The sequence below is a fragment of the Apus apus genome, chromosome 6, assembly GCF_020740795.1.
Source record: "Apus apus isolate bApuApu2 chromosome 6, bApuApu2.pri.cur, whole genome shotgun sequence".
In the NCBI taxonomy this organism is placed as follows: domain Eukaryota; kingdom Metazoa; phylum Chordata; class Aves; order Apodiformes; family Apodidae; genus Apus; species Apus apus.
In genome coordinates, this window is record NC_067287.1 from 35283459 (window position 1) to 35307687 (window position 24229).

The 24229-nt window shown below is 43.5% G+C and overlaps 1 protein-coding gene across 2 annotated transcripts in view; it reads left to right on the plus strand.

Moving 5' to 3' along the window:
- Positions 1-21907, plus strand: part of CPS1 (carbamoyl-phosphate synthase 1) — a 120721-nt gene extending 98814 nt beyond the window's left edge. For both annotated transcript variants that reach the window (XM_051624102.1, XM_051624103.1), the window contains 8 exons: positions 981-1070; positions 2945-3115; positions 5725-5799; positions 8741-8839; positions 16876-16935; positions 17688-17800; positions 18332-18461; positions 19715-21907. In XM_051624102.1, coding sequence (XP_051480062.1) covers positions 981-1070; positions 2945-3115; positions 5725-5799; positions 8741-8839; positions 16876-16935; positions 17688-17800; positions 18332-18461; positions 19715-19813 — 837 coding nt within the window. In that variant the 3' untranslated portion in view covers positions 19814-21907. The remainder of the gene's footprint in view (positions 1-980; positions 1071-2944; positions 3116-5724; positions 5800-8740; positions 8840-16875; positions 16936-17687; positions 17801-18331; positions 18462-19714) is intronic.
- Positions 21908-24229: the final 2322 nt, after the last annotated feature.

A 24229-nucleotide genomic window follows, 5' to 3' on the forward strand; every position in this document is an offset into this window, starting at 1 on the left:
TCAGACACATTGGATTTTTTTACATTTTTAAAAAATTGTTTTAGGGCCAGCAACCATGACACAAGAGCAATGTCTATTCCATATATGTGCCAAACTGCACTTTTCCACTTCTCCTTCTCTCACAATCCTTAAATAATTAGATCAGGTCTGTGACTTTATAGCTGCTTGCCTTTTCTGGAAAGGAGATCAGGATGATTGAACCTCTCCAAAACTTGACTTTTTCTCTTTTTGAGGCTAAACCTGGTGATACAGAGTTCGCTGCCAAATGTATTTTGCAAAAGAAATGCGTCATCCCCCGAGATATCATCCCGAAAAGGATTTTCTTGGAAGATAACAAGAGCTGTAATGCAGTGGTCTGTGCTCCCAGCTCCACAAGAATGTCCAAAGCCTTGTTTTTAAAATAATCATCTCCTAGAACAAAGCTATTCCAATGCTTGCACCAAAATTGCACATGATTTCTTGACAATCCTAGAAAATAAGGCCGTAGCTTTTTTTTCCCAATTTGTTCCAGAGTATTCCTGCTAACACAGCTCCCACTGATTTGTGATGGCATAGGCATGTTGGTGAAAGACTTTTGGGACATATGTAAAATGGAGCAGATAATCTCAAATAGCAAAACATCATTATTCATTATTTCACTAACAAAGTTACAAAGGCTTCAGTGTGCAGTGCAAGAATCGCTACAGACAGGCTTTTCTTCTTTTATGCCTTTACACACACACACACACACACAGCTGTGGTTTTATGTCTGCCTTCAAACTGCAGTTTGGGCTCTAGGTTACCAGACAAGTTAAACATGTATCCTTCTGAAAGGTAATGCTATTGCCAAAAAGAAGGTAGAAAGACAAAGTGTGCTAGTGCTGAGAGACGTGACATTTAAAGGAATCCACATGTGAGGTGTTTTATTGACATGGTACCTACTTTTTAGGGTTAATTTATTTAAAAATATAGGTGGATTTTTACTTTCTTTCTTTTTCTAGGTTAAAGCTGCTACAAGAAAGATTGCAAATGCCTTTGCCATCTCTGGTCCGTTCAACATTCAGTTCTTGGTGCGAGGCAATGATGTGCTGGTAAGAGCTCTTGTGACTGCTGCAAGAAATCAGGCTCTGCTTTGGATACTGAGGTGCATGGTTCCTGTCATGGGAACTCTAGCAGTAGCAGCTGAGGGTTTCCAACCTGACTTGTGTCTCACCTGTGCTACCCCTAGTCCTGCAGCTCTCCCTGTCTGTGCAGGAGACAGCATCCTCCCCTGCCTTCCCCTCAAGGGTGAAATGAGTCTGGTTGCACTGTCTGTCAGCAAGAGCCTTGTTTCTCTATAGGATATTGTCCTTCCCAAAATTATCAGTTTGTAGTATGACTGGCAGCACTGGGACCTGTGCCTCATCCTATGAACTGAATATCGTTGCTTTCAGATCTCTGATAATCCCCTCTCATCTTTAGGTATTTTGATCATTGCAATAAGCCTTCCAAGTCACTGGAAAGAAAGCAAGACAATGTCAGTGTTTAAGCCTTTAATATAAGCCATTAATATGGTTATCTAAATAGCATGGTTCTGGGAGCTATCAGTAGCAGAACTACAGAGCTGTTTGACCCTTGGTGGGTAACAGTTGGCTTTCTGCTGCTCATGGAAAAGAAGGTCAGAGGTATATGAGCAGAGTATGACTGAGGAAACAGTGAATGGAAAAAAAAACCTGACATGGTGTAGAAGAGGTGCGTTATTAGTGAAACATCCTGTTTGGGCCATTAGTTGAGAAAAATGTATTTACCTTTGTTCACCTTTCTTCTGTTTCACACAAAGTTATTGAGAAACTCCAGAAGGACAGAATGTAATTTTTCTTTCCTTGCTTTCCCTCAGATGTGCTGGCCTTTGCTTTGGATAACCCCTTTTTCCATTCTGTCTTAACTTACCTATTCTTGTCCTCTTTCCCTTTATTCTTTACACAATTCTTTTGCTATTGATCAATGTGGGGGGCTTCTCAGCAGGATGCAGACCTTCTTTATTTCTTATATCACTGAATGACCTCTGCAATTAGATGAGGGAATTTGTTAAGGATAGCCCAGTCATTCTTGAGGTGCCATTACCATGGGAAAAGAACAAAGTGGACTTCTAAAGGTCGTACCTAATGCCTGTGCTTCAGTTTCCATGCTTCTTGCACATAAGCTTACAGAATCACAGAATGTTAGGGGTTGGAAGGGACCTCCTAAGATCATCTAGTCCAACCTCCTGCCAGAGCAGGACCAAAAGCTAGGGCAGATCACTCAGAAACACATCCAGATGGGTCTTGAAAGTCTCCAGAGAAGGAGACTCAACAGCCTCTCTGGGCAGCCTGTTCCAGGGCTCCGTCACCCTCACAGTAAAGAGTTCTTCCTCATGTTGAGGTCGAACTTCCTGTGCTCGAGTCTGAGTCCATTGCCCCTCGTCCTATCACAGAGCACAAGTGAAAAGAGCCCTGCCTTCTTTCTGCCCAGCCCTCATATATTTACAGACAATAATTAGATCCCCCCTCAGTCTTACCCTCTCTAGACTGAAATCCCCAGGTCTCTCAGCCTTTCCTCATAAGACAGGTGTTCCAGTCCCTTCATTGTCCTCGTAGCCTTTGTTGGACCCTCTCAAGTAGACCCCTTTTCCTCTTGAGCTGGGGAGCCCAGAACTGGACACTTAGGCTATAGTACAGCACATTTTCCAGAGTGAACTCTGGATTTCTCTCAGTCCTAGTTTTCAGAATATAGAGAATGAAATAGAGTGTTGCAGAACACCAGGCTCCCTGGATCTCAAGCTGGCCGCTCCCCGTCCCTCACCGCTGTTTGTAGTATTGAACATAATTTGTGTCCTATAAAAAGCATCTCTGCCAAGAATAAGAATTTATTTACAGAAATATGGATAAACCTGTTTCTTCACTGCATGGTGCCTGATCATGGTATTTCTTCTTTTTAATCCCCTCAGGTGATAGAGTGCAACTTGAGAGCTTCACGCTCCTTCCCCTTTGTTTCGAAGACTCTGGGGGTGGACTTCATTGATGTGGCCACAAAAGTGATGATTGGAAAGGAGGTTAATGAGTCATCCCTCCCCACACTGGAACATCCCATTATTCCCTCCAAGTATGTTGGGATTAAGGTATGTTTTCCAAAAGAACACAAAAAAACCCCACCAAAGAGCCAGCACCTCACACGTTAATAGGCAATTAGTGCTTTAATGCCCAGAGAGGATTTACTCATTGACCAAAGGCCAAATTGAGCTTTTGCCTCTTCTGTTATGATAATGTAGCTTGGAAATTTTAGAGAAAAAAATCAAGGGAAAATTGTCCAGTGATTATTAACAAAATGATTCTTATCTCCCTTTATTTCTTGTAACCTAATCTAAATGATGTTTATGAACTGCATCATAAGTATGCACTTGCAGAATTGAACACTGTAGCTCAGACTATTTTGTAATATCTGATATATGTGTGGACATGCACAAATTGTGTTTTCAGTGCACCCCAGATTTTATCTTCAGAATTTGGGACATGGGCTCTAGAATGCATGGAATCTTCTTTATAGGCACCACCAGTTAAAATGGGGATGAAAGTCTTGGATCCTTTGGTTTAGTGGGGCCAAGATTTTACTTTTCATGATTACTAAGCTTATGCAGCACCCAAGATATACCGAAGTGCATTGTAGATATTTTTGAATGCTTATTGCAAAAAAATCAATCAATTGGTGTTTGTAATCATAAAAATCTGGAACAGCAGTGCAGAAAACACGAAGGCTAATGAGAAATGTTTATACAGAAACTTTCAAGCCTTAGTAGCTTCCATAGCAAATGAAAATTGAGAAAACAGAAGGCACCTAAGATCTTTATCCTAAGAAAAGGTTCAGACCTATTCAAATGCAAGCCAAAACTATGGCCAAGCCAGCTCAGGCTGTTGGAAGCCAGTCAGTCTAAAAGTAGCTTTACCTTTTATTTTGATGCCACAGGTAGGGCATTATTTGAAATTCTATTCTGAGTCTTTCTTATTTTTGTGAGTCTTATTTATTTTTATAAACTTCAGTTATTTAGACCTGAGGCTTCTGCACTGTTGTTAGCTAAACTGTCAGGAGTTTTGCCTCTCCTGGGATTGTTGGCTACAGAGTGGAAAACCCAACTATATTCTTGAAGACTTGACTACAAAGCCTTTTATACTGTTTGTGTTCTATGTGGATTTGTCAAATACAGAAACCTGCTAATACCTTTGGAAATGCTAAACTTGGAAAAATATTCCAGTTAAACCTGGTTCTGTTTATTCATGTATCGTATTTTCTGTCTTCTTACGTTTTTATTGCTAGGAATATTTGCATGGAAATGGAATTTTGTTTCTCCAGCAGTTCTTAAATGCTCTGCAGAGAGAATCTGAAAGTGTTTTCTTTCTCAACATGTATGCTCCTTTGTGGATTTGGAGTCCCACCACTTCAGCCTTAGTGACTGAAATATGGTCTTGCCATGTTTGCCTGCAAAGTGATGCAAGTGTCAAGGCATGACCAAGATAAAATCCTGGGTAGAGCATGACTGACTAAGTTTTAAATAGGATTGATTTACAGTCTGCCCCTGCTGCTACATTTTCATAATCATGGCAGACAAAAGTTAGGGAGCTGGTGGAATGCTTTTTTGCTTGTTACTTTTCAACACAAAACGGGCATAAAAAATAATCCACCTTGACTGCCATATCTCAGCTTGAGTCTCTAGAGTTGCCCATTGTAAAAATTTTCTCTGTACTTATGAAAGAAGTAAAACTGATCTAAAAGTTATGAAGACACATGACATTTTTCTCAGAAACCTTTTGGAGTGAATTTCTGGTGTCACATTTTAGCTGGTCATTGTTAGGTGTCATGAAACAGCAGCTGTCTTGTCTGCAGTGTTACCCTCAGAGACTTCCAAGAATAGAATTGTGTCTTTGGATTTAAAAATAGGTCCTTCTTTAAGCAGCAAGGATGCTGTCTTTATGCAAATGCCATTAGTAGTTTAAGATGGAGAGAAGCCCTAGAGAAAATTAGCAGAAAATTTATTCTGTGGTTGCCACATTTGGTCATTGACTCTTTAACAGAGATTTTCTTTCTTTCTTTCCCTTTTTTATAAGGTGAAATTGCACAAGAGCACTCAGAGACCACAGTGTCCTAAGTCCTCAGATAGTTATGGTGATGAGTTTTAGTATTTGCATCCAAAAGGTCAAAAAATTGGGGGTGTGTTTTTGGAGGAGGCAGGAGGGAGAAAATATGAAACTAATTTATGAAGTTCCACCTGGGTTACACCTAAAGAGTGTATTCTTGTGGAATGGTTTGATTCCTGTGAATGAAAAATTTCTGTTGGAGAACAGTTTGCTCAGAAAAAATGACTGGCTTCAGGAAGTCTCCCTTGTGAATAATGAGTTAGATGCTTCATAGCCTTTCTGTTCTAAAATGTGTCCTAAAACTTAGTGATAGTGAGCTAGCACAGATTAGAAATCTGCCCTCAGAATGCGAGCAGGATTGCAAGAGTTAGAAGGGTGACTCATGGGTGAAATAGTGTTTATTTGTTCCAGTCTGTCCTCAAGATGCTGGGGAACTGATTTGTCAAGTGCTTCTTTACTTATCAGCCTTGACCAATGCTTTTCTTTGGATTAATTCCTGTCTATTTCTGTCACTTCCAAGTGTAGCTGGATATTTTATATTTTATTTTAATCCATTAAATATTTATTCTCTTTCTCCATCTCCCTCTTTTTCTTTCTCCAGGCCCCAATGTTTTCCTGGTCCCGGCTGAGAGATGCTGATCCTGTTCTCCGATGTGAAATGGCCTCTACTGGGGAGGTATCTTTTAGATTTGCTATTTTTCTTAAACCAAGTTGCCTTTAAACTTCATGAATCTTTGCAAGTGATATTATTGCTGCCTGAATCATGATGGCATCTGTAGCTTCCTGAGAAGATTGAAAATATCTTTCTTACCTGTAAAAACACATTGTCCTGGAAAACCTGGTTTGTTCAGCCACTGGATGTCCCTCTTTACCTACATGTCAGCTCCCTGAGTTGGACCTGGTTGGTGTGACAGCCTGAAATGAGTTTATCAGAGAGCTGTCGGGTCCTGGGAGGTTCTCAGTGTGTCAGTAAGTTTTATTAATCACTTGCTTCTAGACAGACAAGTGCTTACAGCTTTCAACAGATGCCAGAATAGCAATATCGAGGCTCTGGGTCATAAGCATTTGGTCTTGGAACGTGCCAGTTGCTTACAGGCAACAAATAAATGTGGTGATGTTTTTGTTGTAGTGTGGAAACCATCAAGGAATATCTCAAGGTGCAAAAGGTGAGAAAGGATGAACAAAACGGGCTGGGTGCAGTATTGTCTGTTGGTAGGATGAGAGGGAGGCTGGGCTACTTTGTCCACACTTTCTACAGCAGGGCTGTGGGGTGAATCTGACATGTGTCTCTGGTGTACACATCTCATGCTGTAAAGCCACACAGTTGTTCCTCTTCCTGAGTCAGCTCAGCAGTGATGGGAGCCCTCACCCCTCAATGGGTGCAGTTTTCCATCCACATCATTTGAAGAGGTAACAAATCATCCAGAACAAAGAGGTTTGTTTATGAGTTATTGCACACTGTCCAAAACTTCTGTAGATACACCCAAGCTGTCTTTAAACTTGCTTACTCGGTTACTTCAGAAAAGAGTTGCAGTAGCAAGAGACTTTATTCTGGGCTGGAAAGCCCACTTGGGAAGTGATTAAATATTGAGGAAATTAGTCTAGGCTTAACTCTGCTCTACCATAGCTAGACAGGTGGCAGAGCCTGGGCTGCTTCATTTGGTATGAGCTTGGGTATGTCTGGATGAGCTGTTCTGTTAGAAAAGACTTATCATTTCAGTATGAAAAAGCACTATACCCAGATACACATTAAGAACAGCCTTAGGTCTCCTACATCTCTCCAGAATTACCTTTATTTTGTTCTTTGTAATGTGTGAGAAATCAGTATTGCAGAGGATTTTCTTTCAGTGTAGTTAATGGGCAGAAAAAAGCCAAGTGAGTTCTGTGACTTCCTTCTTTTCAGATAAAAATTGACTACACAGACCACCCCCCCCCCCCCAAAAAAAAAAAAAAAAAGGAATAAAAATGTAACTAAGGACAAGATTTATTTTTTGAACTTTATATAGAGTTAGAGATTACCTTGGTCATAAGGGAGGGATTATTAACTTTTATGAATTGGAAAGATCCATGTTCACAAATGCCATAAAATCTGACAGTTGTGAAGGTCTTTCTTAAGAGTGAAGTAAGGATAATAGCTTGCTTTGGGTAAAATGCTGGATTATTCCTCTAAGACAGGTTTCACACACATATGGCTTGATTTGGGTTTTCGTTTGTCACTTCTCTCTAGCAGAGATGTATTTTGCTGGAAATTGTGGTTCCCACAACAGTAGAAGACACAGCACTGGGGCGGTTCCTTTAAGTATTGTGGCATAATGATAAACCTCATTCAGCAAGCTCAAAACCCCTGGTTCAAGCCTATGAGGCCAGGGGGCTGTCCACCACCCTAGAAAGTCCATGGTATATGTAAACCCTCAGCCAGTTATGCTGTAGAACAGACTGAACACTCAAGGATGAGCTTTTGGAGAAAAGCTGAGGTGCTAGTTGTCATTATTTTTTTATCCCTTCCCTTGTGGGATTGTTGGTTGGTTGTTCTTTTTTTGCTTGAGAATATCTGGCAAATCATCATTTGTTGTTCTTACATGAAGTAGTCGTTTCTGCTCACCATAGTAACATTGAGACCATGAACTGTGATGAGAAGGACCACAAGAGGAAAATGGGAGAGCAATTCTCCATCAGCTCCTTTTTTCTGTCGGTCTGTACACGGAGCTTTGTTATTTCGAGGGAAAAATCTGTGACAGTTTCTGCTTCTCACTGGTTTTCAACAAGCGTGGAGTTGGCCAGAAAAAGTGAGGGTTGTTGTTGTGTTGTTTTTGGTTTTTTTCTTTTTTAACTTTCCCAAAAGCTCATGCATTCGTCTTTTTGTCATCAGAATTCCAAATTTTGGTAAGGAACACAGTTTAGTTCTTTCCAAAGATCACTACTGTGTGACAGTCTGTAAGCAGCTGAGCTCCACAGGCAGTTTTGAACCCTGGAGATCTGCTGAATGATTTGTATTGATTTCTTTATCAAGTTTTTGTTTATGTAAAACAAATTATTATGAATTGGTGTGATTGCTTTGTTGTTCTCTTAAGTACATACTAGCATTTCACTTTCATGGCATGCATCTGTGGGCTTTTGGTGGAAAAGCATCTTTGTACCCCGTGGTTTATCTTCAAAAGAAGTGCCAGCAGTACATGACAGCACAAGTGCTGCTGTACCCCAGTTGGCTGCACACACACAGGATGCAGAACACTCAGAACACTCACTGCCATTTCAGCATCAGATAATGTTAAACCATTGGCAGTGCACTCACAAACACTGCAGCAGGGGCTGTGTACAGCCTTTCCATAACTCAGCAGAATCAATTGTTGTTGCTCCTTGGAGTGCTATTTAAAACTAAAGTGTTGCTTATGCCTTCGTTATTGCTTCATTAAAATGATGAGATTTGTCTGCGATAATTTCCTGATAAATTTTTTTTCCCTCTCTGCCTATTGACTCCAAGGAAAAGCATCTGATTCTGCATAAAGAAGTCAAAAGAGCCTGTTTAAAAATTTGATTCCTGTTTCTTTTTTAAAGCCATATTGTGGAGGTGGTTTTGTTTTTTCCCCTCATGCTGCCTTCCATGTGCCTTTTCCCAGGTCGCAGGCTTCGGGGAGGATGTGTACTCTGCCTTCCAGAAGGCCATGCTTGCCACAGGATTTATATTTCCTAAGGAAGGAATTTTGATTGGGATCCAGGTGAGTGCTAAAAATCAAAGCTGAGAAAGGGCTGACACAGGGGAACTCTGTAACTGTTGCCTTGTTTTCATTCGTGTGTCCTTATGGCTTAAATATGCTTCTTTGTAGTACATTTTGTAGTGCAGTAAGACAGTGATGAACAAACACCATGGAGACATCTGGACTGGGTTCCCTGGGCTGGCCTAGTTTTTTCCCTCTGGCTCCTGATAGTTTCTACTGGGAGCTACAGAAGTTTGCTGAGGGCAAACTCCTTGGGCTGCTACAAGCAGAGGCCTGGGATCAGAGAGTTAGAGGCCACCTTGCTGAGGGGAACAAATCTCAGCTGGAACTTAGAGATTGTTTCTTGCTCCCTGCTAAGTGGGAGCCCTGGGGATGTTACCTTCCATCCCTGGCATGTAAACTCCCTTTATCTGTACATTGCCTCTTGACCTGTTGGAATCAGTTCCCCTCCACCTCAAAAGAATGAGACAGTTTCCACACTGCAAAGCTGGCCCTGCTAAGCTTTCCCATCAATGGCAGAGATTTAATTCCAGCAGAGCTGTAGTGTCATCTGACAGTGTGGAAAATGTGATGTTGTTAGGGAATTGTGAGGCTAGTTGTTGGTGGGACACTGTTAGTCAATGTGACCTCCACAGTCACCTTCCTCTCCTCATTGGAGTAATGATGTGAATATACTAGAGTGCAGTGAAGCAAGGGATTCAAGTCTTCACACTGTAGCCTGTTTTTTGGACTAGCTAGAGGGATTCCTTTTCCTCTTTGGTGGTGGTGCAGGATTGATATTGCTCCCTACCATGCAGCTCTTATCAGCTAGGATAAAGTAGCTTAGAAAGGAAGAACCAGCACCACATTTGTGTAGTAATGTTTCTGTTTGCCGTATCTTGCCAGACCACTCTTGGAGACATCTCAGATACAAATTCTGCAGGTCTACACCAGACTAGAACGTGGAGTTGAGAGTTTAATCTCTTGCTGTCAGCATCCCTCAAAGTTGCTGAAAGAAAGTTTAAATTGTGTCCTTATGGGGATGTCCTTCAATGCAATGGCTTCTGTAAGGAACCCTTACTTGAGGAAGTTCCTGATGGGTTTGCCACAGGAACAGCCCTGCTCTATGCACAGTTTTGTATCAGGAAGGAGGATGTGCCTTTTGGGATGAAAAGGTAGCTGGGCAGAAAAGAAAAAATGTTCTTTATCACTGAGTAGTTACCAGCTATAGGAGATACTGAAATCAGTTACACTTGTAAACTTTTTTGGTTTACAAGGTTTGTGTATGTTCCTCAAAAGAAAGCAAATCTTTTGACTGCAACTAGCACATTCTTGTGAGACAGCTGCTTGCCTGCTGCCATTTCCCCTTGGTGCTTGCAGTAAGCTCATACCCTACAAGCAGATACAACAACAAAAAAAAATAGAATACATGTATTTTCCTGATAGACAGCTGGGGGGTGAAAAGTGTGTTGGGCTGTCTGTGCCAGCAGGGGAAGTGAAGTGTGTGAAAAGTGGCCAGAATGGGACATGACTTCTGCTAACACACATCACTGCTAAGTCCTTAAATGTACACATATATAAGAGGTTGAAGCTGTTGCTCTGAGTTACCTCAGATTAACAGAAGCATTTCCTTGCTACCTAGATAACATTTAAAAGTTCAGTATGAAGCTGGGCAGTTGGTACCTGTGAATCTAATAACTGCAGATTTTAAAACACTGTTTGCAAAAGGAGAAAAGTCAGGAGAAGAAGAGAGAGCCCAGTGTTTAAAATTTAAGCCTGCTCTTTTCCTGGTAGCACCTAAGAGGAAACAAGCAGAAAAGAGTAATTTTAGCATAGAAAGCATTTATGTAGGTTCTGTGTCAGTATCTATTAAACTGAGCCAAATGTTCTTTGCACAAAGGTCTTAAGGAAAAAAAAAAACAAGGGAGAAGGAAAAAAAAAAAAGATAAAACAACCCAAAAGCTCAACCCCCCCAAACCTTTTATAAGTAACAAGATTCTGTGCCTTTTAATGAGTGGTTTACAGTTCATTGTCATGCAAAACAGACTTGAAAACAACAGGATCAATCGCTTAAAGGTCTCTCTTCATCTCAGCACATTTCTTATATAATTAAACTCCAAAACAAGAAGTGTAAAGTTAATGCTGAGAACCACGTTATTATTCCCTCACCATCCTGGAGTTTGTCACCTGCCTACTTTTCGATGGTTCATTTCAAAACAGAGAGGAAATAAAGGCTTGTGAGAAGGGAGGGTTGAAAGCCTGACCTAGACCTGATGTGTAGATGGTGAGTGGTTTTTCCTGAGCATTATGGGCTGGAGGAAGGGGGGGCCCTGCAGTGCAGAAGCAAGAAGTGCAAGGGTGGAGGCAGGAGGTGGGCTGTGAACAGGAGTAGTGATGTTGTCATTTTAATGACAAACATACCTCAAACTGGTATAACTGTCAGTGTATCCTCAGAGGGGTAATACAGGCTCAGAAGCACAGGTGCCTGTTGTCCCTCTCCACCATCAGTTCATGTTTAAGTGTCCTTCCTGTGGGGGGGTGACGGGGTGGAGATCCCTCCCCAAGCAGAAGCCTCTGGCTTTCTAACTCTGGGATGGTTTCTTTGAGCTGTTCTGGGGCACTCAGGGCTGATTCTTGTTAGGAATACATACACCAGCCCATGTGGTTGTCTCTGAGGAAGGTTCTATGTTTCATCTGCAGTGGATGGTGAACTCAAAACATAGCCAGCTTTGAAAGGCTTGCTTGCTTCATGATTAATTGCTTGATCTGGTTTTTATACTGGGCTTTTAGGTCTTGCAAAGAGAGAGATAAGAAGTGGTGGTGAATTCTGCTCTGCTCAAGAGTGCCTACGCTCAGCACATTTAGGTTAGTGGGCACCTTTCTGTCATTGCTGTTAATGATGTTGAGGTGAGAGGGGCTGTCTTCTTGAGCATGAAATTCAAATAGATGCAGATGAAAATAGTAGAGAGTGAAATCTGTGTTTCCTTGCAAATGTTTGATTCAATGTTTTTTTCCGAATCAAGAGTCAAACAGCTGGGCTGCCATCTGCAGGTCCCAGTACACCCAGGTTGTGAACCCGCCTTGAGAGGGGCTTCCCTGTTGATACAGTTCCAGCAGTGACCCTGCTAGGGCCACACAGAAACATTGCTAACAAAGTAGCTGTCCTGAAGTCAAACAGGGGAGGGCTCCTTGATGTCTGTGGGACAGCACAAGGCTGGCTGGGCAGCCAGTGGGACCGTAAGCCTGGTAGATGGTCCATCAGCTGCGAGAGCTCTGACATTGCACAGGCCCAGGTTCCCCAGGGTGTTAAAGGCCTGATGCTCTCCCAGGGTAAATGGAGTATGTCGTGCGGAGTGGCGAGTGGCAGCGCGGAGCGGCAGCGGTGAGAGCTGCTCCTGTAATTACTGAGGATTAGAGAAGGGGCCGGGCTTCACGGAGGCGGTGAAGCCGGGGCAGAGCGAGGAGACCCGAGTCTGAGTGGGAATCCTGCAAGGAACAGGAAGGCTGGGGTGGCGGGGCCGTGGCTGAGAACGGCGGGAAGGTTTAAAAGCGGCCATCTTGGCAGCTCCTCAGAGCACGCGGCAGCGCAGAGCGGAGAGCGGCCTTCACAGGGAGAGGCGCGAGGGCAGGCAAGGAACTTTCTCTAACAAGATGGGCAAGTTAGCCTGATAGATCATGGTCACAATGCGCCCTAAAACTGTACTGAAAAAGAATGTGGCAACTCAGATGGAGGTTCTGAGCAGGCACGCAACCGTGCAGGTCTCTGGCTGCAGTGAATGCCTGAGCCTGGCACTGGTACCGGAGGGAGCCAGTGGCACCGTGTCTGTGAGGTGCGAGCAAGTAAATGATCTCCTCAGGCAGGTGGTTAAACTGACAGAGGAGGTTGAAAGACTAAGAACTATCAGAGAATGTGAGAGTGAAATAGGTTGGTGGAGCCACACCCTGAGGCAAGGGCAGATGGAAGAGGTTGAGCAAGTGAAGGATCCCATCCCCTCCTGTCACCGGACAGAAGGAGAGGACTTCAGAGACAGGGAGGAATGGAGGGAGGTCCGTCCTCAGAGAGGCAAGCAAAAACCCTCCCAACCCCCTCCACCCTCCTAATTGCCCTTGAATAACAGGTATGAGGCCTTGGAACTTCAGGGCCAGGCAAATGAGGTTGGAGGGGTAGATCCATCTAGTGAAGCACCTAGGCCTTGTGAGTCACCCCGATGCCTTAGGACTTCTTCAATCAAGAAGAAAAGGAAAGCAATTGTGGTGGGTGACTCCCTTCTGAGGGGAACAGAAGGGCCCATCTGTTGACTGGACCCATCCCACAGGGAGGTCTGCTGCCTCCCTGGGGCTCGCATTAGAGATGTTAAAAGAAAACTCTCTAATCTTGTAAATCCCTCTGATTACTACCCGCTGCTGATTTTTCAGGTTGGCAGTGACGAAATTATTACAAGAAGTGCAAAGGCAATGAAGAGAGACTTCAGGGCCCTGGGACGGCGGGTTAGGGGGTCTGGAGCGCAAGTAGTGTTTGCCTCCATACCTCCTGCAAGAATGGGTGAAGAGGTAAACAGGAAGAGTTTACAGATCAATGAATGGCTACGAGACTGGTGCCAAAGGCAGGGCTTTGGTTTCTTTGATCATGGGCTGCTATATGAGACACCTGGCCTGCTGGTGGCAGGTGAGATGCACCTGTCCCAGAGGGGGAAAAGGCTTTTGGGGCAGGAGTTAGCAGGGCTCATTGAGAGAGCTTTAAACTAGCTGTGAAGGGGGAAGGGGAGAAAACTGGGTCTGTCAGGGATAAGCCCAGGAGCAACATGCCAGGGCCCGAAGGCAGATGGTCTAAGGAGGATTTGGTCCCACCAGTGTGCTCTGCTCGCTTCCTGAAATGCCTGTACACCAATGCACGCAGCATGGGGAATAAACAGGAAGAGTTAGAGGTCTGTGTGCGGTCTAAGGGTTATGATCTGGTAGCAATAACAGAGACATGGTGGGACAGCTCACATGACTGGAATGTGGCCATGGATGGCTATGTCCTTTTTAGGAAAGATCGGTCGGTGAAGCGAGGTGGTGGAGTTGCTCTTTATGTGAGGGAGCAACTAGAATGTATCCAGTTTTGTGCAGGGGCTGATGAGGGGCAAGTTTAAAGTCTGTGGGTAAGAATTAAGGGGCAGGCTGGCATGTGATACAGTTGTGGGGGTCTGCTACAGACCTCCTAATCAAGACGAGGAAGTTGATGAGGTTTTCTACAAGCGGCTGAAGGCAGCCTCATAACTACAGTCCTTGGTCCTCATGGGGGATTTTAACTACCCCGGTATCTGCTGGAAGACTTACACAGCCAGCCTTTCACAGTCTAGGAGATTCCTCCAGTGCATTGATGATAACTTCTTAATGCAAATGGTGGACAAGCCAACTGGAAGAGGAGCGCTGCTGGATCTTGTACTCACCAACAAGGAGGGCCTTGTTGAAGCAGTGGTGGTCAGTGGCAGCCTTGGCTGCAGTGACCACGAGATGGTGGAGTTCAGGATGGTGAACTGCTGGAGAGCAGTGTAGGGGAAAGGGACCTGGGGGTCCTGGTAGACAGGAGGATGACCATGCGCCAGCAATGTGCCCTTGTGGCTAAGAAGGCCAATGGCATCCTGGGGTGCATTAGAAAGGGTGTGGTTAGTCGGTCAAGAGGGGGTCTCCTCCCCCTCTATTCTGCCCTGGTGAGGCCACATCTGGAGTATTGTGTCCAGTTCTGGGCCCCTCAGTTCAAGAAGGACAGGCAACTGCTGGAAAGAGTCCAGCTCAGAGCCACAAAGATGATTAAGGGAGTGGAACATCTCCCTTGTGAGGAAAGGCTGAGGGAGCTGGGTCTCTTTAGCTTGGAGAAGAGGACCTCATCAGTGTTTACCAATATGTAAAGGGTGAGTGTCAGGAAGATGGAGTTAAGCTTTTTTCAGTGATGTCTAGTGATAGGACAAGAGTAATGGATGCAAACTGGAGCATAGGAGGTTCAATGTGGATGTCAGGAAAAATTTTTTTACTGTGAGAGTGACAGAGCACTGGAACAGGCTGCCTAGAGAAGTTGTGGAGTTTCCTTCACTGGAGACATTCAAGACCCACCTGGACACATTCCTGTGTGATGTACTCTAGGTGACCATGCTCTGGCAGGGGGGTTGGACTAGATGATCTTTCGAGGTCCCTTCCAACCCCTAGGATTCTGTGATTCTGTGATTCTTTCTTGTTAGGCACACGAATCTCTGCCAGTTGATGCAAGCTGATAATCTGACCTCTTTTCACAATTCTGAGAAATATGTGCTGCTGAAACCCTGAGTCTGCCATTAAATAATTTATATTTTATGCAAGAGGAGTTGAAAAGCTCATTTTATTTTCTTTCCTGATTGGGCTATTCAGTGATATCTCTGGGATGGTGTGCATCTGTCTTACATCTGTGCTGGTGACCACGAGATGCAGAAAGCATTGATGCAGTATTTTATTTTTAAATCCTAGCACTCCAAGTCTGTTGTTTCAAGGTAACCTTCTGCCTTGGTTCCTTACACACCAGGATTATTGTGTGCTCCACAGTGGGTTTAGGTACAGAATTCAAGATTATGACAGGAGATGAGCTGTTTTTTTTTCGGGTGGGATCTTTGTGAGAAATGGTGTGGCTGTCCTGAATTAACTGAGGATGTAGCTCTCTCCAAACAGCAGGGCATGCTAGCAAACGTGAGCAAGAGGTTATAAGAAACTTTTCTGATAAAGGAAAAGAATACAATTCTCCTACAATAAATATCTTTCACTAAATAAATCTGCTTGTACTTTTCACCTTTAGTAACTAATGGTTTCTTGCATGGGTCCTTTCAGCCAGCTTGTAAATCTGAGGCTGCTTGGATGCAAGCTGACAGCTGTAATTTCTTTTCATGGAGAGGCTGTTTTATGTGTCACAAGCGTTCAGTACATGTTTGATAGAAGTTTATAATACTGTTGTGAAAACCAAACCTCCTGACCAGAAGGCAGAGCCGTTCTCTCTGACTGGGAAGCTGCCAACCCTGTCAGATTGTGTATTTATATTTTCCAGTTATTGTACAGAATAACATGGTGTTCAGAAGGAGGTTCTTTCCAGAGTGCTCGAAAAAACCTGTTGACTCCTTTTCTTTATAGGAAATCATTCACTCTTCAGAATATTGTGCTCTCTCCCATAAAGGTTAAGCTATCAGTAGCTCCAGTGGGGATAAGGGAGCTTGCAGTAATCGTACTTGCAAAGAGCCAGACCAGGCTGAGGTTAAAAGTGAGATTTAGCCTGCCTTGGCAGTCAGAAGGGCATGTGTGGCATCTGATCTTTGCATTGCTGTGCCTTCAACATCCTGCAGGAAGTTATACTGGGATCAAACATTCACTCCTCTGTTGCTCTATATTGTCTTGTTCAAGTGAAGATGTCTACAGGAGGTCGTCTTATCTTTACTACTTCTAAATTATGTTAGAGCCGGGAATGCATGAGAGAGTCTTTTAAAGGTGCCCTAAGTATACGGACATTCAGGTCCTCATGGGAATAGGGTGTCCAAGTCTCCTGAGTTGTTTTGTGTTTTCCATTCCATATGCTCGTGGGGGTTAGAAATGAGCTCACACATACACAGGTTCTTTGCAAACAGAGGATCCAAAGGGAGCCCCAAGTCTGTCCATATATGTTATCTGCCAGAAGAGAAGGCCAAATGTTTGAGCAATGATTATGAAGATAATAATAATTAAGAGCAGAGAAAACTAGTTGGTGTATTTGAGGACGCAGATACCCAGATATTTAATATGCAGTATGAAATCTTCTGTAGTTGTGGTTGAGCTTGGTATGGGAGCACTTACCTGGTGTTGTAACGAAATGCCTCTTAGCTGGGAGTGAGTCAGGCTTCAGGATTCAGACAGGGTTCTTGAAAATGTGCATTCAGATATGTCCACCCACACAAACAAAGACACTCTCAGCGCAGAAAGGTGTATTTGCCTCGTAGCACAGTGTAAAGGAGCCCTGGGTTACCCCAAAGAAGCACTACTTCTAAATCCTAGCTCTGATGCTGTATCTAATAAATCTCATTTTTCAGAAGTCCTTCCGCCCCAGATTCCTGAGCGTGGCAGAGCTACTGCATGAGGAAGGCTTCAAGGTGGGTGGTTTCAGTTATTTGAGGCTACAGGGTTTTCCAAATCTGAAATATGCTTAGCCTGCTACAGGAAAGGAGCATGTTAAAGATAGTGAAAAAAGAACATTTTCAGAGTACAACAGGGATTTTTAGCTGAGTGATCCATAAAGTCAGCAGGTGTCACCCAACTAAAAATTGTCATTATTATTTAACTGAACAAACAGGACTAAGTCCTGAGGGCAAGAAAACCCCTGGCTCTGTTTTCAACCTGCAGGCAAGATATCAGATTATAAACTCCTCTGACTTCTCCAAGAAACTTGTGGCCCCAGAAGATGGGGAGAGCTGCTTAGTATGAAGCATTTAAGTACTGTTTTCCCCAGTGGCTTTAGTACAACTACTGGATTTACAGTTCTGCCTTTCAGAACATAGTGCTAGGCAGCAACAACCAAGGAAAAAAAATTTAAAAAGTTAAAAAAGAAAAAAGAGTGATTGAACTTAAGCCTATTGAAAGTCAGAGGGATTTGAGTTTTCCTAAGCCCCTTAGCTGCTTCTCTGTATGTTACTACCATTCATTGACTATCATCATCCATCAGCAGTCACAGATAACAAAGCTGGGCAAGTCGTGCTGTTCTCTGTGTACGGGGAGACTCGTGATGACAGTGTCCTCCAAAATAATCTGACAGCCAGGCTGCATGTTGGGTCAGACCCACATGAGTTCAAGGAAAGATTTTTGTGTTGTGCAGCACACAGAAGTAACCATTCTTTCCCCTCTACAGCTGTATGCCACAGAAGCAACCTCAGAATGGCTCAATGCTAATGGTATCCCAGCAAATCCTGTGGCGTGGCCTTCACAGGAAAGCCGGAGTCTCAGCCTCCCGCCAGTCAGGAGGTAAGAACAGCACCCACCTTGTCAAATTTGTCTTAACATCCAGGGACAGCAAATAAAGGGGTAAATTGCTGGTTCTGTTGAGATCAGTGAGAGGTATTTAATCAGGATTCAATCAAAAAGTTTTATTTTATCTGATTCTGGAGTTGCCACAGCAGGAAGGTTTCAGCGTAATTAATGAACGTCTCGTTGAACAGTCATATTGAATACGTCTTGGATGTGTTGCTACGTGTTACGTTTTCATGCAAGGGTACATGGGATCTAAGTATTTAGCCTTTAATGACAGTCAGTCGTGCCTCTAACAGACTTCTGCTGAGTTGTGTGAAGGCTGAGTGTTGCTTTGCATCATCAACAGAAGTAGAGCCCAAATTCCTGAGTTCCAGCTTAGTGCCTTAGCCCCTCAACCATTCTTTTTCGAGATGCACGATGATTCAAAGTGTTCAGTGTTGTTTCCCTGTGTGCCTGTGCTATGCATCGTGGATTTTCATGAAGCAAAGACACACTGTGATACTGTCTTGTGCTTTGTTTCTTCAGCCTGATAAGGGATGGGAAAATAGATCTGGTGATTAACCTGCCTAACAGCAACACCAAGTTTGTCCATGATAATTATGTGATCCGGAGGATGGCTGTTGATAGCAGGATTGCTCTGCTCACTAATTTCCAGGTACTTCCCATGTTGTTCTTTCTCCTCTTAGTTACAAGAGCTTTCAAGCACTTGTGACCTTAGATTCCAGTGTGTTTGGACCTTCATTATCTCTGACAAGTAATAATGTGCCTGAAAATCATAGCAACAAAGTTATTCAAATGCATTTTCTTTTTGCTGCTGTACAAAATACTATTGCTCAAAGTAAAACAAACAAAATCTTGAGTCTTGTACTGCAGCTGAAATAGCAGCTGTACCATTTTCACTTCAGAGTAAACTTCTTGCCCAGGATTGCCTTTAACATATTTAAATTATGCACAGGATCAGTTTTTTCCTGGGGTGTTTTTCCAGTACAGTCCTTAAACCTTAGAGCAGGATGTAGCTGAGCTTTCTTAAATGATCCTTGAGGCAATCCAGTTCCAAAGTGCCATCCAAGTGGAATTGCTGCCTGTTCTGATGTAGTTCCCAATTGCCAGTCATTATGTGTTTGTAGCTCCTGACAAACCCCTTTCACTTACTGAGTGGGGAAGAGAGATTTGGTGATGCTAAGTGGGACCCCTGCTGCCAGCAGTACCTTGACTTCCTTTGCGAGTGGCTTCAACTGTCACAAAAGGGCCTCATCTGGCTCTCATTAAGCACAGCAGCCAAATTCCCACTGATTTCTGGGGACGCTGACATGGAATCCAGTGACTTGAACTAGTGTCCAGCTGTGCACAATCTTCCACCGTGATTGGAGTGAATGGAGAGCAGAGTGTGCCAAGCTGTAAGTTCATAGGCAGGATAATGCCCAACAGGGTCAGCAGGAATGGGATGTTGAAGACCCATCCTCTGCCTGCTAGCAAGACACACTGACAACCAGAACAGGGGTCCCCATCCAAAATTTATTACCAGACCTGCTTGATGCATTCCACTGAACCCTTTTGATTGCTGAGTTTTAATCTTTGAGTTTGAGAGTGGAAAACAGCCTTGTGTTCTCTTAAAGGCTTGGGCTGTAGGGGGAAAACAACAGCTCTCATGGGACAGAGCTGTCTTGCCAAAGCAGCCCAGCATTTCTACATCTCTTCAGCTGGACCCACAGGCTCCAGAGGCTGGAGGCAACACCCATGCACAGTTATCTCGATTCAAGTCACTACCATTTGGATGAACTTAAGGACTGGAACTGCATACAGTAGTTTCAGGGTGACCATTTAGAAATGTGGAGCCTGCTCTGTTTATTACCCAGCCTTCTGCAGAAGGTTTGCAATGCTCAGTCCTCCTCTGCTTTATATTGACAGGTGACAAAGCTTTTTGCTGAAGCTGTCAAGTACTCTGGGAAACTGGACTCCAGGAGTCTCTTTCACTACAGACAGTCTGACAACGGAAACACTGCATAGAAGAACTATCTTCGGCCTGCAATCTTACTGGTTCTGGCACCACAAAAGAGAGGGAATCTCAGATCACCCAGCTAACCATCTTCCCATATTTTTATAGCATCTGCACTGATGTTTTTTCCAACTCACACAAATGAATTCCTAGCCAATACTTTTGATAGTTCATTGGAATGCCATCCTCTCCCCAGACTCTCCACCATCTTCTTCCCGTTTCCACCTAGGATCTAATATGAGTTACTTGCTAGAAGGGTGGATCCAGACACCACCATAGCAGAGGATATGGAAGGAGACATAAGTGATCCTACATGGGGGTTGTTTGTTCTCTTCATAACCAAGCTTGCTCCTCCTTAGGAGCACCTTCCTTGTATCCATACTCTGAGCTCTTTTCATGCTGGACTACTAGACCCTGGCCCTGACCTCCCATAGAAAGACATGTAGCTTTCTCCTTCCACTGCTGATTATTGAGGATCTTACAAGTTTGTGTAATAGTTAGACATCCTTCTGCTTTATCCACCCAGTGACACCATGGACACCTGTCACAGTGATATGTGTGACAGGAGCTCTTTACAGAAAGATGAGCACGAATTCCCTACGATTCCCTGCAACAACTGAGAGGCATCATGCAGCTACTTTTTGTTTGGCTTTTAACACTGTTAAAAATGTCATCATCTTCAGCCTGTAGATTTGATGGGAGAGGAAGGCTGTTTGTGTGTGTCCTGGAATTGCTTCCAAGTTCTTCTCAGTCCTACAGGCTATTCTTATTATTTTTTAAATTCGGGTTCATCATTCTGAATTCAGGTGCCTGTCCCTGTGTCATAAAGGCTCTCTCTCAGCTTTGTGTCTGGCTTCAGAAGCAGAGAACTCCCAGAAGACTTCTGTGTGTTGCTGTCCAACATTTTGTGCCATGACTGTGGGCATTAAAATTGAATCCTTTCAAACTGAGGTGAAAGTGTTGCGGTGCTTAACCCCTCCCAATTAGTCACCCCTTTGCGTTTGCTCTAGCCTTCTCTGCTGCTTTTTCAGCTCTGGCAAGGTCTGCAAATCCTGCCCAGGGAGTAGACACCCACTGTGCAACATGTTCCATGTCATCACTTGCTGCTTCCATGGCAGAAGACTTCAGCAGCTCCATGACCAATGGCTCTGCATCCTGCTGCATATACACTGCCTGCCTCTAGATGTTTATCAGCTAAGGAATGTATGTGCCTGTCTTTTTCCTCCGTGTTTCAATATGTACACAGCAGACTCTGGAGGCAAGCTGTACAACTTGTCTAATACTTCCTGGCGTGAACTAAAGAGCAGTGATTTCCTCCAGCCATGCTCTGTCTGAGATGCCAGACCCAGGGCACTTCTAGCTTCTAGTTGCCTACTTCTTCTGTAGCCCCCAATACCTGCAGGCCCTGCCAGGAAATACTGCTGCCAGCCAGTGTGGTGGTGGAGCTGGGTACCACCCAGGAGTGCTCCTGCTGGAGTGATGGACACTGAAAGTAGTTCACTTGGGACTGTGTTGAGGAGTTGAGCAAACCTTGCTTGTGGCCTGAAGTTCACTTGGGCCCCAAGAAGCTTCAAGTGTAGTGGGAGAATAAGAGTAGGTAGATAGTCCGGGTGGTTGTTTCTTTTTTTTCAAATTAATGCTAAGCCATTTCAGGAAATATATAAAATCTGATGAGAATTGTTATTGAAAAATGCAAAAGAGAGGGCAGAGGCTGTGGTGCCTTTGGGTATCTTGGAGGTCTTGGAACAATTGGTGCTAAGTGCCATGTTGAGAGTAGGGGTGTTATGAAGAAGAAAAAGAGAGAAACAAATAAAAAAACCAACGAGGACAAAACTCCAGAAGAGCCCAGAGCCATCAACCCATTCAGTTGTGAAATGGATGACTAATGGTGGTTAATGAAGCAGTACTCTTCAAATGCATTCTGCACTTTCTTTTCAGTGTCAGAAAAATCCATTAACAACTGGCATCATCTCACATCCTCCCGCCCTGCTTTTACCTCTAGTAGTGAGCAAAGAGACATCTTAAAATGTCTGTATTCTCTTCTTTTTCTATTTTTTCACTTCTTTAAAGAGCTGTAAATGAAATAAATGCTTGGGATTGTCACAGCTACTCGTTCTTAAATTCTCTTTGGTCTGGACTCCGCTTTTTGTTTTTCTTTTGTTGTTTTTTTTTTCTTTTAAAGCACTGATGAACACAAGTCTGTTAGGGAAACATCATTCTTATGTTTGACAGTGAAATCCTAATGTAATGTGGAGCTGCTGTTTACCTCAGAGGTGAGGAGGTGGTGAGAAAACAGGAGCAGCAGGACAAAGTCAATGCTCTTTCTCTTCAGCTGCATGTGTGCAAGAGAAAGAAGAAGCCCTGATCCCCCAAGAGGGACATGTGAAATGCAAGGAGAGATGATAAAGTGGTGGTCGAAGAAGCATGGAAGAGATGGCAACTTTAAAGAAGGGGCTGCCAGTTCTAGAAAAGGGTAAACTTTACTGCTTTTAATCTCTACTACTTTACTCCTGCAATTTGCCAACAGTGTGTACACACAGCTACATGTATGTGTGTATGTTCCTCTTGTTACTTTACTGCAGCAGATGCGGGTACTTTGGTGTCCACAGACTGTCATCTAATTGAAGTGGAACTTAGTAGAAAAACACATCCAGGGCTGAATATCTGCTCAGTACCCTGTAACTATGCAGTAGTGTTAATGTTTTGCTGCTGGTGCTAAACACCAGTCCCTTCTCCACTCTGCTGAAGCAGGTGACACTCGTGTCCTTCCACACTTGATCAGTACACCATCCCATCTCCTGAGCTGTCTTTGTCTACTTTTGCTGTCTCCTCCCTTTTCCCTCTTGAAGAAAAAAAGTTCATTTTGCTCTGACTGATGTAAGATGAAACTCCTACTTCAGTCATGGTCAGAAGGAGCCAGGAAATCACCCCCCAGTTTACCTTGAGCAAACACTGAATGCTGGCTGAATGTTTTTTGGTAATACGCTTTTCTTTGTGTAATGAAGGTGTGGACACTGTAGGAAAAGATTTTTGAAGTATCTACAGCTGTTGGGATCAATGCAGATCTGAAAGAAAAAATGTTACAATTAGTATCCTTTGTACCAAGCTCATCTCTTCTTTAAACAGACTCTGTTTATAAATGTCTTTTTCTTACTAGTCTTGGGGAGGGGGACAATGACTGATGAAAGAGGATGATGTTCAGGGCAAGACGTTTGCTAATCTACAGGCAGTCAATTTTATTCTTTTTTGTGATCTTAAAAGGCAGTTGATAAAGAGACACATGAAGGTATGAGAGAGTACAAAGCACAGCTTTTGGGATAAGCACAACAAAAGGTGGCAAGAGCCATGATGAAATATGAAGGGACCTAATTTTCAGAGATGGATTTTTTTTCTCAGTCTGCTGAACCACTCTCTGGAGCCATAGATCACCAAGTGGTGGGAAGCTCCAGAGGCTGGATTGCCCAGGAGACACTGCTGAATACTGAGGTCAGGCTCTTTATCCAATTGATCACTTTCCTGGATTTTCTCTTCTCATGTTAGCACCATTTAAATCGCTTGGAGATTGCTTGGGCAGTCCCTGCAGAGGTTAGTAGCAAAGCAGTGATGGTTTTGCATGTTGAAAGCAGTAAGAGAAGAATGTAAGGAAGTGAAGCTTACTGCTGCCACTTTGTGCTTTCTTTTTGTAGAGGTCACAAACACACTGAGATGAAAGAAATATGTTTGATGTAAGTGAAAAGACATAGTGAGAAGCTATAAGAAACCTTTGCTCTGAAACTGTTTGAAACAGTCAAAATCAGGTTTCTGAAAGTCCTAGCAAGTAGCCAAGTAGGAAAGACTTCATGGTCTGAAAGAACTCTTGGCAGTGAGCAGAGGAATGGGTCTTGCTTGGCTCACAGGTTACTGGGTTTTCTTGGACTGAATGTTGTCACCAGCCTGTGAGGCATCTTTAGCAGGACAAAAGGAAATGACCTCTGGATATCAGAAGAAACTGAAATGGATACTAGAAATGGGTAATAGAAGAAACTCTTCACTGAAAGGGTAACTAAACCCTGGAATAGGCTGCCCAGGGAGGTGGTTGAATCACCATCCCTGGAGGCGTTTAAAAGATGTTTCCATGCGCTGCTTAGGAACGTGGATCTCAATGTCTGACACTGCATAATGTAGTTGGTAGGGAATAATCTAGTTACACTGTACCATTTGTTTCACCCTTACATTGAAGTGAATTTAAATATGAACCTCTTAATATGCCCTAATTAAAGAGAGAACATGGTACTTTGTCATTAACTAGGAAGGCAAAACTCTCACTCATCCTCCTAATTAAAATATATTGAATTCTGCAGACTGATAATGCCAGTTGAGATAAACTCTTTTAATTCAGGGAAGTTTGTAAAGGTGAAACTGTGAGACAAAAGCATTTGTTGTGAATT